The following is a 12,870-nucleotide window of genomic DNA, read 5'->3' on the forward strand; positions in this document are numbered from 1 at the left end:
TCCATTTTGGCTATAACCTCAGTTGAAATGATTATTAAAAGAAAATCATGCATTATGCTCCAAGTGCACATTTTAACATATGAAGCTTTTAATGCATCTGGAGTCTATCCATGTTATGTGGATGGACTTGCTGTCACTGGGCAAACAGGGTGCCACGAATGTTCCTTTGATAAGAAACACCAGAAGGACCCGGGCCTGTTTCTACCAAGAGCAGCAATCATACTTTCCTCTTGCTGCTGAAAGCCCAAGAGATCCTGAAAAACAAACCGCCTAGTCATCATCATTTCTCACCAGGATGGGAGAGGCAGTTGATCATTGGGCTTGAAGAGGAAAAGAGAGGGAGGCAGACACTTTCTGTATCCTTGATGGTCTGTTGTGCAGCCAGGCAGTGGTTTGTTTTTGTGAAATTGCCACCACCATTCGACTTAACTCAGCACCGAGCAAGAGACATACAAAGTGGGAGTTGGACTAAGCTGATGATGCTTGCAATCAAGAACCAATTTGTAAGCGGAGCAGAAATGACATGTTTTAGCCGTGGTAACAACACTGGAGGGTTCTGATGTTGTGCGAGTGATAGTTTCATAGGACTGCTATCTGAAATGAGTGGAGTGCTTTGATGTGTTTTGTGGTGATGAGCATGAGCCATGTTGTGAAGTCCAATTGAACATGGAACACATGCCAAATAAAATGTTTTCCCGGAGTTCAATCAGGACAACAAGCTACTCAACAATCAGTATCACATGAGCTAAAGCTATACTTTTCTGGCTGCCATTTCAAAAGCTTGTACACCTTTGACTTTTCTATATATGTAACAAGCTTCTATTTATTGGGCTATAAGACTGTTTGCTGCTATACGATACATTCTTTGAATAAAAATGACAGGTTTTATCACTGAAGTTTTGAAAAGTAAATATATTTGTATTGTTTTTCAGATTAGAGGCCTTTCTGTATATATTTCTATAGAGTAGGGCTTTATAGAAGAGGTGTGAGGTGAGAAACAGACTGGATATATTTCTTTTTTCATTTTTCTTTTTTTTTTTTTTGCCAGCCTGTTGGGATTAGGGATTATATATTCCTTCAGATAGTGATAGATGGTGATATCTGAGGTCTTTGATCAATCAAGAACATTACAAAAAGTAAGTTTAGCTTCAAGTCTTTACCACCCACCCACACAAAAGCAGTAGTAAGTCTTACTCAGTAGTAACCCTAGTGTCTTGTCAGGGAATGAAAAGGAAATTCTTGGTATAGCTACCCCCCCCAGGTTCATGCATTCTAAATATATAAAGTTAATAATTAAGGTCTTTTTCAGTAATTTTGCTTGTTGTGTTGTTGATAGTTTTGAAATTTTATACATTTTAAAACATTTCCATTCAGAAATACCTTAGACTAGAAATGTGTATGGACATGTAAGGTGTGTATGTGTGTGTATAAAGTGGGAACTTTTTAGAGGTACATTAAAATGAGCAAGCATGGGAATAAAGCTAAGTGCTTTAGGATTGGTCAAAAGTCAGGAAAAACTGGGCAATTTAAACAAAAACAAACAAACTTTTTATTTTTACTTGGCAGAATTTGCAAGGCTGTATTTGAGAGATTTCTTCTTCCTTTCTTTTCATTTTACAGGGCAACTTGAGAAGCAGCCATCAGATTTCTCCCCAGGAATTCCTTAGTGAGCTGAAGTCAGGGGTCATGGATGAACGTCTGTTTTCCTGTCTAGACTCACTGCGAGTGTCCCTTACCAGCAACCCCGTCAGGTATGGTACAAGATTCTGACACTAAAAGTGGACTTGCCCTCTTTAGGTTTAATTCCCCTCTCTTGTCGCTGGTAGTTTATTATTTGACAGTACACTGTACGGGGACACCAGACTATATACCTTTCTTTATGTAGTATTTCTGTCTCTTATTTTCTCCTCTGTAAGTTCTATTACTTCAAATTTAGTTCATATTAATCTAATCATCCTTTAATCATGTTTTTGTGTGGGTTTTTTTTTTTTTTTTTTTTTTTTTTGGCGTGCAAGTTTAAGTGTTTTGCTGTCATAATGGCAGGTGTCAGTTATAAAATGTCCAGTCAGTATTGTTGCTAACACACTGACATGTTGTGATGGTTGATGCTTTATTGCATCTTTGAAGCGCTAAAAGCAAACAAACAACTAAGACCAGCTCAATACTGACCTGTCATGTGTCACTCCTGTCTGGTTGCACGCCAGCATCTTGTAGAAAGTTGCCTGCTTGCATTATAAGTATTACTGCCCTCAGCTACCTAAACTGTTTGTGGAAAAAGTAAACAAAAAAAAAAAACAAGATTTCTTGAAGGTTTAGGTGCCACACATTAGGTTTGATCAGGTTATTTAACCAGTGTCTGTCTTCTCATATTTTTGAGTATTCTCATTCCATATTTATAGTAATCAGATAAATACTAAGATGAACTCTATTTATATATGTTTTGGGAAAATAAATGTGTATTAAATGCAAAAACATTTGTTGGAAGGTTGCTGCCAGAAGGTGCTTAATTACTTCAGTTTATTTAGTTACTGTTGCAATGAGAGGGCTCTTTCACTCTCATTTCTCTTTCACAGGCATTTTCTGTGACAATGACATTTTTAGCAGTCTTTCTTAATCTTGTCCTCTAGACCATGCACCATATTTTGAACTGAAGCAGTAGCATCAGCATCATTCAGTGTTCAGTTTGTGTTCATATTTACATCTTATATTGGTAATAATATTTTTTTTAGTTTCATGTTAACTTTGAGCATAGTTTTCTCTATTTGTAAGGTTAATCTGATGGCAGAAATGAGTCTTACAGCCTAGCAATCAATACTGCCTTTTAGCAGTTTTTGTTTTGTTAAAGAAGAGTGATTAAACTGTAAATTTTGTATCAATATTGATCTAGGTGACTATAATAAATGTGGGTATGTCTGTGAAGGTTCTCAGTCATCCAGGTCATCGTAGTCTAAGGAGCTTGGAAAGAAAAGTGTGTGGGTAATGTAGCTATGGTGTAACTTATGTGCCAGTCACAATGCTAATGTGGCTCTATGACTAAACCTCACTTCAAAACTGTGTTAGACTGCACTGATAGGTACTTTATGTACTCTGTAATGATGTTAAAACTTTGATTCCAACGATCGGACACTGCTTTGTGGTTTGAATGGTCAGCACAGATACTGAATGAAGTCACCACTCATGATGACAGACTGTCAGTCTTTTGTAAAATAACACCGTCTGGTTTCATCAGAACTCTACCTAAGCTGAAAACATTGGTTTGGATGTTGATCAGTGGGTTTTTTTCCTTCCCCCTCTGCACTGAAGCAAACAGCTTACACATTTTCATAATATAAGGGTTATCTTACTAGTATAGGTTATAAGACTTTTATGCTTCCTGATCATTCTCGCTGTGCTAGAGCATGCAAGCTGAGTTAATTTGGTACTAATTTGGCACTTTGGCACTCTCACAGTGTGATTCTCGACTCCTTTACTGTATCCACCGCAGCCCCCCCCCCCCCCCCTCCTTTTTTTTTTTTTTTTTTTTTTTTTTTTAAAAGGAAGGCCACAGTGCTAGACCACAGGACCAGCAAAGCTACAAAATGCAATTGTATTAAATGGATTTGATAAATGGATCTGACAAACAAGTGGAAATTGGTTTTTCATTTTTTATTAAAACTGACCTTCAGGTTTAAGTGCTCAGTTTTTTGTTTTTTTTTTCAGTTTAGCTATATAGTAAAGTTTAGCAACAATGTGAAAAGAAACCTTGAATGCTCTTCCTGTCATATACAACTACCCATGAACAACATGTCAAAATATGCAAACTGATTATACACATAAAAATAGTTATGCAAAGTAAGAAAAGCAAGGCTGAGATGGTTTGCACACGTACAGAGAAACAATCGTGGATATATTGGATAAAGGATGTTGAAGATGGAGCTGCCAGGGCCACAGAGAGTGTTGGATGTAGTGAAGGAGGACATGCAGATGGTTGATATGACAGAGGAGGATACTAGGGATAGAATGAGATGTGGGCAGATGGTTTGCAGTGGAGACACCTAAAGGTAAGAATGCCTTACCTGTGTCATTAGTTAATTGTACTTCCATATGCAGCAGCTTAATGGTTTTTATTGAGGTTGTAGTTTGCAGTGGTTTTAAAACAGACTGTATTTTAGGGACTGGTAATTCAATGTTTAGCTCATCCTCATTTATAATCTATGTTACATTTATTTATGATCTATGTTTTAGGAGTACTGTATTCTTAGTAGTCAGTGAGAACAATGTCATTCATTGCCCACTCTGTGAAATGACCCCTTCTTGTATTGCAGATGTTCCACATTGCTGCAATTTTAGCCTCCGCCTTCTGTCCCTAGAGAGCCCTCCTGTAGTCAGTTAACGTGCTATGAACAGGACATTTTAAAGTTAATTTTTTATATCTGGTTCATAACCGCCTAAGCAGAGTGCAACACTGTGCTGCACTGCCTGGGAACCTTGTAGCCATTCTCCTGAGACTGCGTTAGAAGTCAAGCTACCTTAGCTGTGAAGTTAGCCAGATAAGGTGCCTCATTTTTCTCTTTGATTTATGACTGTTTTTGTTTCCCATAGAGAGGGATGATTAATTTGTTTTCTTTTTTCAATGCTTTTTCCCTTATTCCCTTTTTCGTGTCTTTCTGGAAATGATACCCCTCAGTTAAATATTGCTGTGCTTCTTTTGCATCTGATAATGGTGTGCTGTGATTACAGTAAGGCTGTAATCAGTGAGCGTTAATAAATCCTCAGTGCTACGTGTAAATATCAAATAGAAAATGGAAAAATCACACTTGGAGAGCTGCTACTCAAGAAAAAATAGAGCGAACTGATCAGTAGGTCCCAGCTTTTTCAGAGGTTTTAGAGTTCACCTCTGCAATTAAATCTTCCATAAAATTCAAAATTATAATTTTGTAATAATATAATTATCATTATTATTCAGATAAACACGTGGAGCTCATTTTTATTGCTCGTGATTGTATATTTAAAAAAAAAAATCAAAGCAAATGATGTAGCTCTTTTTTTTTAAAGTCAGAAACATAGCTGTATTTTGGCACCAATGTATGCGAACCTACATACACTACATGGACAAAAGTACCGGACCCTATGCCTTTTTAAATTCGGGTGTTTTCAGTCCTGTTGCCACAGGTGATAAAATCAAGCAACTAGCCGTGCAGTCTGCCTTTACAAACATTTGTGAAAGAATGGTTCATTCTAAAGAGCTGACTGAATTAGTGTGAGACTGTAATAAGATTCCATTATTGCAGTGGAAGTATTTGAGAACAACAGAAGCTCCATCACGAAATGGCAGACCACATAAAGGTACATAGTGGGTCGCTAAGTGCCGAGGGGTATAAAAAGTCACCATCACTCGGTGATTGCAGAGATCCGGACCTTTTCTGACATTAACATAAGCACAAACACTGCAGTGAGAGCTTCATGGTGTGGGTTTCCATGGCTGGACAGCTCCTGTAGGTGAAATATGTAGGGAGCCGTCTTCCGGTTGTTATATGGCATGTGTTACATTTAGCACAATACATACCGGCTGAATTGGATTTGGCACATTGGAGTGCAGGTATCTGTTGACAAGGGAGATGCAAACCAGGGGTCCGTTCTTCGTACCTCGCTTACTACATCCAAGATCAAATAATCGCGCTAACTTTGAGCTCGCTATTCCGGTTCTTCGAACACACCTGTTGTTGACGATTAGTATAGCTGGATGAAGTAATGTGAGCTAACTGGGTGGCTTAACAGGGGCTACGCATCGATAGTAGAAACATTGATCGGCAACCCTTTGGTCAGCGAAAATGTCGAAGGAGCGCGCTCGGTATTTTTCGGCAGCAGAGGAAGAACCCTTGATTGAGGGATTTCAGGAGTTTCAGAGTTTAATTAAAATGCAAGGGAACACTGCAAAGGCTGCAAAAGCAAGGAGAGAGGGCTGGCAGAAAGTTGCTGACAAATTAAACTTGTAAGTAATTTAATAATAATAATAATAATAATAATAATAATGGAGTGGATTTATATAGCGCTTTTCAAGGCACCCAAAGCGCTTTACAATGCCACTATTCATTCACTCTCACATTCACACACTGGTGGAGGCAAGCTACGGTTGTAGCCACAGCTGCCCTGGGGCAGACTGGCAGAAGCCAGGCTGCCATATCACGCCATCGGCCCCTCTGGCCAACACCAGTAGGCGGTAGGGTAAATTTATTATATTATATTACATTATATCCTCTTTCACATTAGAGCCACGACAGGACCCACTAGAACATGGGAACAAGTAAAAGTGAAATATAAGAATATTCTACAGAATGGTAATATTTATCACTTATATTGCTTTTAGTCTCTTGAAAACAGACCCTGAAATAATCTGTTTGTTTATAACAGCAACCAAGAAAAGGGCAGAGCAAAAAAAGACAGGTGGTGGTCCTGCACCCCCTCGTCAACAAGTTGGTTAAGTGAATAATACCCTCACGGGAATATCGATATCTCTCAATGAGCACACTGTCGCGCTGAGCTAAAGGATCCTGTCTGTCCCGCAATATACGCTGAATTCTGAAAACTCTCCTTATCAATCTTGCACCTTCCGCAATGGGTTGCTCACGTATACGGACAGGATATGGCTGCGACAGACTTCCCAAATCCCCCTTCGCTTTTATAGCCGTGGTCTCTCATCTTGATTACACGAAGTAATTTACTATTACTACTCTAAAATATGAATTACATCTGGAATAATCAAATACATGTAATAGAATGATTAATAGTACATTTCCCTTTTTTTTTAGGAAATGACCTGTATGTATCTGTATCAAATCAATAAAAGGATCAGGTGCTGCATTATCTTTAGTTACATTGATAATATTTATTTATGGAAAAACAGTGGTAAAATATCGCTGTTGCTTTCGTATAAATGAAGCGGACATACCTGCGTGGCCGCGAGCTAATCTTGTTTACATAAAGTAAACCTGCTCCCGAGCAGGTTTACGCTTACGGATATGTTGCTATGACAGCAAGTCCCGGATGAGCTTCGGAGAACCGAACGATCCAAGATCAGGCGAAATCGTCAACAATCAAATCCAGCTAACTTACTTAGCGAGGTACGAAGAACGGACCCCAGAGCTTTGGAAATCCACCAAAAATGTTTGAAACACTTGGGCTCTACATGCCTTGTACTTAGGGAAAACGTATTCTTCCCATCCCCACAATACATATTTGTGTATTTGGAACACAAATGAGTATTTTCACAGTATCGAAATATTGTGGCATTATATCTTAGATGTAGATAACTATGCCCCATGTGTGTCATTATGAATTACTAATAACATAAAATGTTACCAGGTATGTGTCTTCACTAAGAAAGAAAAAGTTTCTCCTTTCTTTTTTTTTTAGATAATTTTTGCACAGCACTTCTCCAAACACATTCAGGCAGAGAGTGTGATTGAAGTTTTCTCATTTGGGATGTGGGAGGGTGCCAGATGTTAGGAACCAATGAAACCCAAGTGCTGCCAGAGAATGCTAGATGAGCAGACAGAACAGAATATAAAATACTTTAATCATTTTAGAGTCTAGGCAGACAGCATGTGGAGTACAAAACAAGAATCTGTCTGTGACATAACATGCGTGCACTCACACACATATACATAGATAGATATATCATATATTTCTATCTATCTATCTCTATCTCTATATCTCTATCTCTATATCTCTATCTCTATATATCATTGGACTGAATTTCTGGCAAAGTGATTGTGGTGTTGGAAAAGAGGTCATGGGAGCCAGTGTATTCACAAAATGATGTAAGAAATGCTCGTTCCTTTTTTTTTTTTTTTTTTTTTTTTTTTGAGTGGTCCTGTAGCTCGTAGCTGATCTCCAGAACAGAAAAGAAACACTTTTGCCAGTTAAAGTCAGAGATGGTGGAGTAACCACGAGATGCGAACCTTTATTGTTCCGTGAGCTACCTGCTGAATAATACTGAGGATGGCAACAATGGTAACTGAACCAGCAAGAGGAAATCCAGACCTTGTTAGCGAAGTCTGAACTTGTCCATGAGTAAACTGACAACAGATTGGGTCAGTCTCTGAAAAATAAAACAACAAAACCCAAAACACTGAGCGCCTGTTAACATGCCTTTAATGTGACTTTAAAGACTACGAGTTTTGATCTGTGAATGCATGATTTAACAGACATGTTTAATAAAAAATGCAGTCTGTCCAGCTTTATTTGCTGTATCCAAACTTTCCCTGACCTTCAGGTAGGACACACAGTCATGCTCATACATAAACTTTTGCATCGGCCCGGTTGTTCTTGCTCTTAATAAGACTTCTTCAGGCGTTTTGGAAAGCTATTCCATTTTCTTTTTCAGGCCTCTGAGATCTTCAGAATGTCTAAAAGCTAAAAACATCAAACAGCCTTTGAAAGCTGACTTACCACCAGTGTCCATTTTTCACTTATGTCTCCACAAGTGTCTTTCATATTTGTTTCAGGAAAGCCTCACAGTGCAGGTATCCTGGTTTCCTCTGTAATTCCTGCTTGAGATCATCTGATTGTTCTTCTTTGCTCTCTGCCTGAACTGTTGATGATGAAAAACTTGCATACAGTTGCCACTGGGCTATGAATTTCAATAAAGCTCTTATTAAGACCTCTATAACCAAAATCCTACAGTACTGACTGGGTAGGGACCAATGTAGAATATAAGTCTTTTTTTCCTCTCTGAAACTTGAGAGCATTTTTTCTGATCTACCTTGGCAGCAGTCTTTTTTTTTTTTTTTTAATCTACATCTGTAAAGCCATCACTGTTTTTGTCAGCCTCTTTCCATCTAACCCTGACACACTCTCATAGTAGTAAATGATGGTACAAGGCTATGTTTTAGTGCACTCACTCTATATATAATATATACAAGTGGAGATGTATGCAGAAAATGTCTGTATATGGCATGAAGTTGGGAATTAAAAGCCCCTATTATTTTGTTTTTGTTTACCTTTTTTAAAACACTGCAGAAGTCATGCTGGGAATCAGACAGCTGGTCTTCCCCCCCCCCCCCCCCCCCCCCCCCCCCTTTCTTTCTCCTGTCAGGCTATTCATTGTGATGTAGCCATAGTATTGTGCAAACAATTAGAAGAGGATTCTGCTTCTTTTGATGCATTTGTGCCTCCATATTTTGAGGAATTGTAAAAAAAAAACAACAACCCAAAACCGCCCAAACAGATGGGCTTCCTGTTAATAGATTTAGCTAAGGTGTTTGTTATAAGCTCAGTTATTAATGTAGAAACTGGAATGGGGTTTACCTGTCATATTTTTGTGACAGGTGTAGATTACATTGAATAAATCAAAACAAACAAATGAAAAACAATAACTAATCTCCCATCTGTTTGGATTAACATTAAAATTGGTTATTTATTACAAAATGCCATTTATCAGTGTTCTTCAGAGACACAATAGTAGATGGAAGAAAAATGTAATCATACACACAACCTGCTTCTTTTCAAGATAAAGCATTTAGATAACAGCTTCCCGTTTTATCCTGCCACCTTGAGAATTTATGTACATATGATGCTGGAAGGCACAGAGTGTGGTGATTAGAGCAACAACTGTGAATGCTAATGTTCAGAGATGGAATTCAGGTTCAGACAAGAGGGAGGGGCAGTCTACAATTTAGCTCATGCCTCTGGTTCAATGGTATTCATTCTTAAAGCTGGAGTACCTTGGTTTGCAAGTACTGGTAACCCGAGTGTGGAGAAGGAGACTACAGAAGGTGTTTGGATCTGGGGAGACCAAAAGCCTGGGCCAGTATTCAGCCTCTTTACAATTCTTCATCTTCTTTCAGCCGCACCCTTTAGGGTACTCAACAGTGGATTATCTGCCTTAATCTCACCCTCTCCTTAGCGTCCTCCTCTGTCACACCAGTCCTCTGCATGTCCTCCTTAACTACATGCATGAAGCTTTTCTGTGGTCTCTCATCTTTCATCCTGCCTGGCAGCTCCTCATTTAGCATCCTTTGTACAATCTATCAACTATCCCTACTTTGCACATGCCCAAACCAGCTCAGCCTTGCCTCTCTCATGTACTCATTTCTAATCATATCAATCCTGGTCACTGGTCAGCTCTGTCACCTCCACTTTGGCCTCCTCCCTTTTTGTTATGGCCACCGTCTCCAAGCCATACGTCATAGCAGGCCACTACCATCTTGTAAACCTTCCCTTTTACTCTTGCTGCCTTCCTTCTGTCACAAAGACAGCCCTGACTCTTCACTTCTCCTTTATCTCTTTGCTTTGGATGGTTGACCTCAGGTATTTAAACTCATCTACCTTCACTTTCTCACCTCCTGGTACCCCCAGTGTTACATCCGCCTCTCTCTCATGCTGTTAACCAGGTAAACACCACATTAAGCAACATAATACTTCTTAATAACACTGTTCTGTCTTATTTATATGAAACAAAACTATTACTGATATCTGATTCCAAACAGCTCTGTTGTAGAATAAAGGTAGAATATGTTCATTCATGTGAATCTCTTTGTAGAGTCACTCTTCATCACACTTTTTTTTAAAGAATAGCTCCTTGAGTTCAGTGGTTGGAAAGAATTCGCCCTTTAGAAGGAAAATAAATCTATATTATACGTTGGTCCTAAGCTTTCAATATTACTCTGTAATCACAGGCAGCATTCTATTGGATCAAAGGTACGTTCTCCATAAGATGTGTCTAAAATCAGCTTTCACATAAAGAGCAGCAAGAAAATGTTTTTATTCCGTGAAGTTTTCTTTGCATTAATTTGATAGTCGGCTAAATTGGAGAAAATAAATCCAATACGGGTGTTAAAGGAAGAAAGCGCTTAGACAGCAATCAATATAGAACCTAAAATAATGAACAGTTTCTTCATTGTCTTTGCTGGTTTTACAGTCACGTTCTTGTGTCATGTGCATTTGTGTTAGCAGTGTTACCATCTGCCTTTTGTCTTTATAGGGTCAGATCCACATTATTGTTCCAGTAGAGTTATGTTATACTCTTCTGCCACAGTCTACATAAGACCAAGGCATTTGGGTATTGCGCATTAATGAAATTGAATGAATTTAATGATTAACTGATTAGTATTTCCGGTGCAGACCAGATTTATTTAATTGCTAATCATATATGTGCCTAATAAGATACATGCACTCTTATACAGAAGGCTGACATGGAAATGAAGAAAAGTGGGGAAGGGGGCATGGAAAAAAGTTTCTCAGTAAAGTTTTCCTCTATCGGAGATGCTAAAGTATGCTGTGGTATTGATTCTGAAAATCTGCTGAAGAGAGAGAAGAAGATTTTCTCTCATTTGGTGTTTTTTCTCATGATTGGAGAAAGCACTGTGTGACATGTCAGTCCTAAATCTCCTGTTTGGGTAGAAAACATTTTCACACATGAATGTTGGACAATGGTGGGACAATCAATCACACTGTCTGCCTTTACTCACTTCTAGCCGAATGTATAAAAGTCACTGGATCCACTCTGTGGGTTTCAATGGGCCAGGCTTTCCCTTAATTTTGTGTTTATAGCTTTTACTGTGTTCATGTATTTCAGACACAGCAGAGGATAACAGTGTATGCATGTGCAACCTTTTTATTTAATTATTTTTTACAGTATCTTGTTTACCTCTACTGCCTTTCTCTTCAACACAAAGTACTGAGTTCTGTTTTTCTGCCTGGTGGATGAGAATGAAATTGTTGTCAGTTGTCAGTCTGGGACTATTGTGATATCGATTTCATGTTTGTTATTTCAGCTGGGTGCAAAACTTTGGGCATGAAGGTCTTGGACTGCTGCTAGACATTTTGGAGAGGTTGCTATTCAAGAAACAGTAAGTTTATGCATTCATGTTCAAACTCTTTCCGGTCTCAATAATTATTTAATTCTTTTAAGTGTTTAATAGCAAACAATAACCTATTGCTGTCTTGTTTCAATAGCCAAGAGAAAATTGACAAAAAGAACCAACATAAAGTTATCCAGTGTCTCAAAGCCTTCATGAACAACAAGGTATTGACAATAGCTTATTTTATTTCATTTTATTATTTCACTTATTTTGTTTGATGGATATTTGCTGGGTATAAAAAGTCTGTTTTTGTAGATCAGGTTTCTTTAAATTAATCTAATTCATATATTATGATTCTACACTGACACTATAGGTTTTGAAACATGGCCTTTTAAGCTGTAATGTTCATATCACAAAAATAGTTTATTTGAACTTAAAAATGCTTAAAAATACAAAAGACTGACAGGGGTGTAAAATTGGAAGAGGTCATTGGCTGTCTAACTTTGCTACTTTTGGAGCTCTTTGCTCTGCACTCATGAGTCAGCCACACCCATCTTAGATCTTTACCTCAATTTTTACCTCAGCTCTACCCCTAAAGAATAAAGTTACGTTGAAACCAAGCACACCATTGTTTTTCTTGTGACATTACCAATAAGTTTGATGTGTCACATGGCCCTCTTCCTATTGAAAAAACAAAAGTTGTATCCAAGATGGCCGACTTCTAAATGGCCACCATGGTCACCACCCATCTTGAGGAGTTTGCACCCTCATAAATACTAATATGCCACAAACAGGACTTTAATATCACCAACCATTCCCATTTTATTACGGTGTATCCATATAAATGGCCCACCCTGTATGTCCCAGGCCAAAGCTATTTAAAATGTTTACTTCTCAAGTACTAATAATTCATAATGCTTCAGCTGTTTTTCTTAATAGTTTATCAGTAGCTGCAGAGAGGATAAGAACCCTCCCAGCAACTTTCCATGTAGAGCTAAAACCCTATGGAGAAAGATATGCAGTGTAAAATGTGCTGCAAGGTCTGATATAATCCTGCTTCTCAATAAGTGCCAGGCGCCAACAAAAA

General features: G+C 38.3%; 1 protein-coding gene across 1 annotated transcript in view; it reads left to right on the forward strand.

Moving 5' to 3' along the window:
• LOC308398933 (protein diaphanous homolog 3-like) overlaps positions 1-12,870 on the forward strand; it is a 165,905-nt gene that overhangs the window by 9,658 nt on the left and 143,377 nt on the right. The window contains exons 6-8 of the mRNA XM_080885827.1: positions 1,621-1,751; positions 11,757-11,831; positions 11,938-12,007. Coding sequence (XP_080741953.1) covers positions 1,621-1,751; positions 11,757-11,831; positions 11,938-12,007 — 276 coding nt within the window. The remainder of the gene's footprint in view (positions 1-1,620; positions 1,752-11,756; positions 11,832-11,937; positions 12,008-12,870) is intronic.

Source organism: Rhamphochromis sp. 'chilingali', assembly GCF_963969265.1.
Source record: "Rhamphochromis sp. 'chilingali' genome assembly, chromosome: 6".
Lineage (NCBI taxonomy): Eukaryota > Metazoa > Chordata > Actinopteri > Cichliformes > Cichlidae > Rhamphochromis > Rhamphochromis sp. 'chilingali'.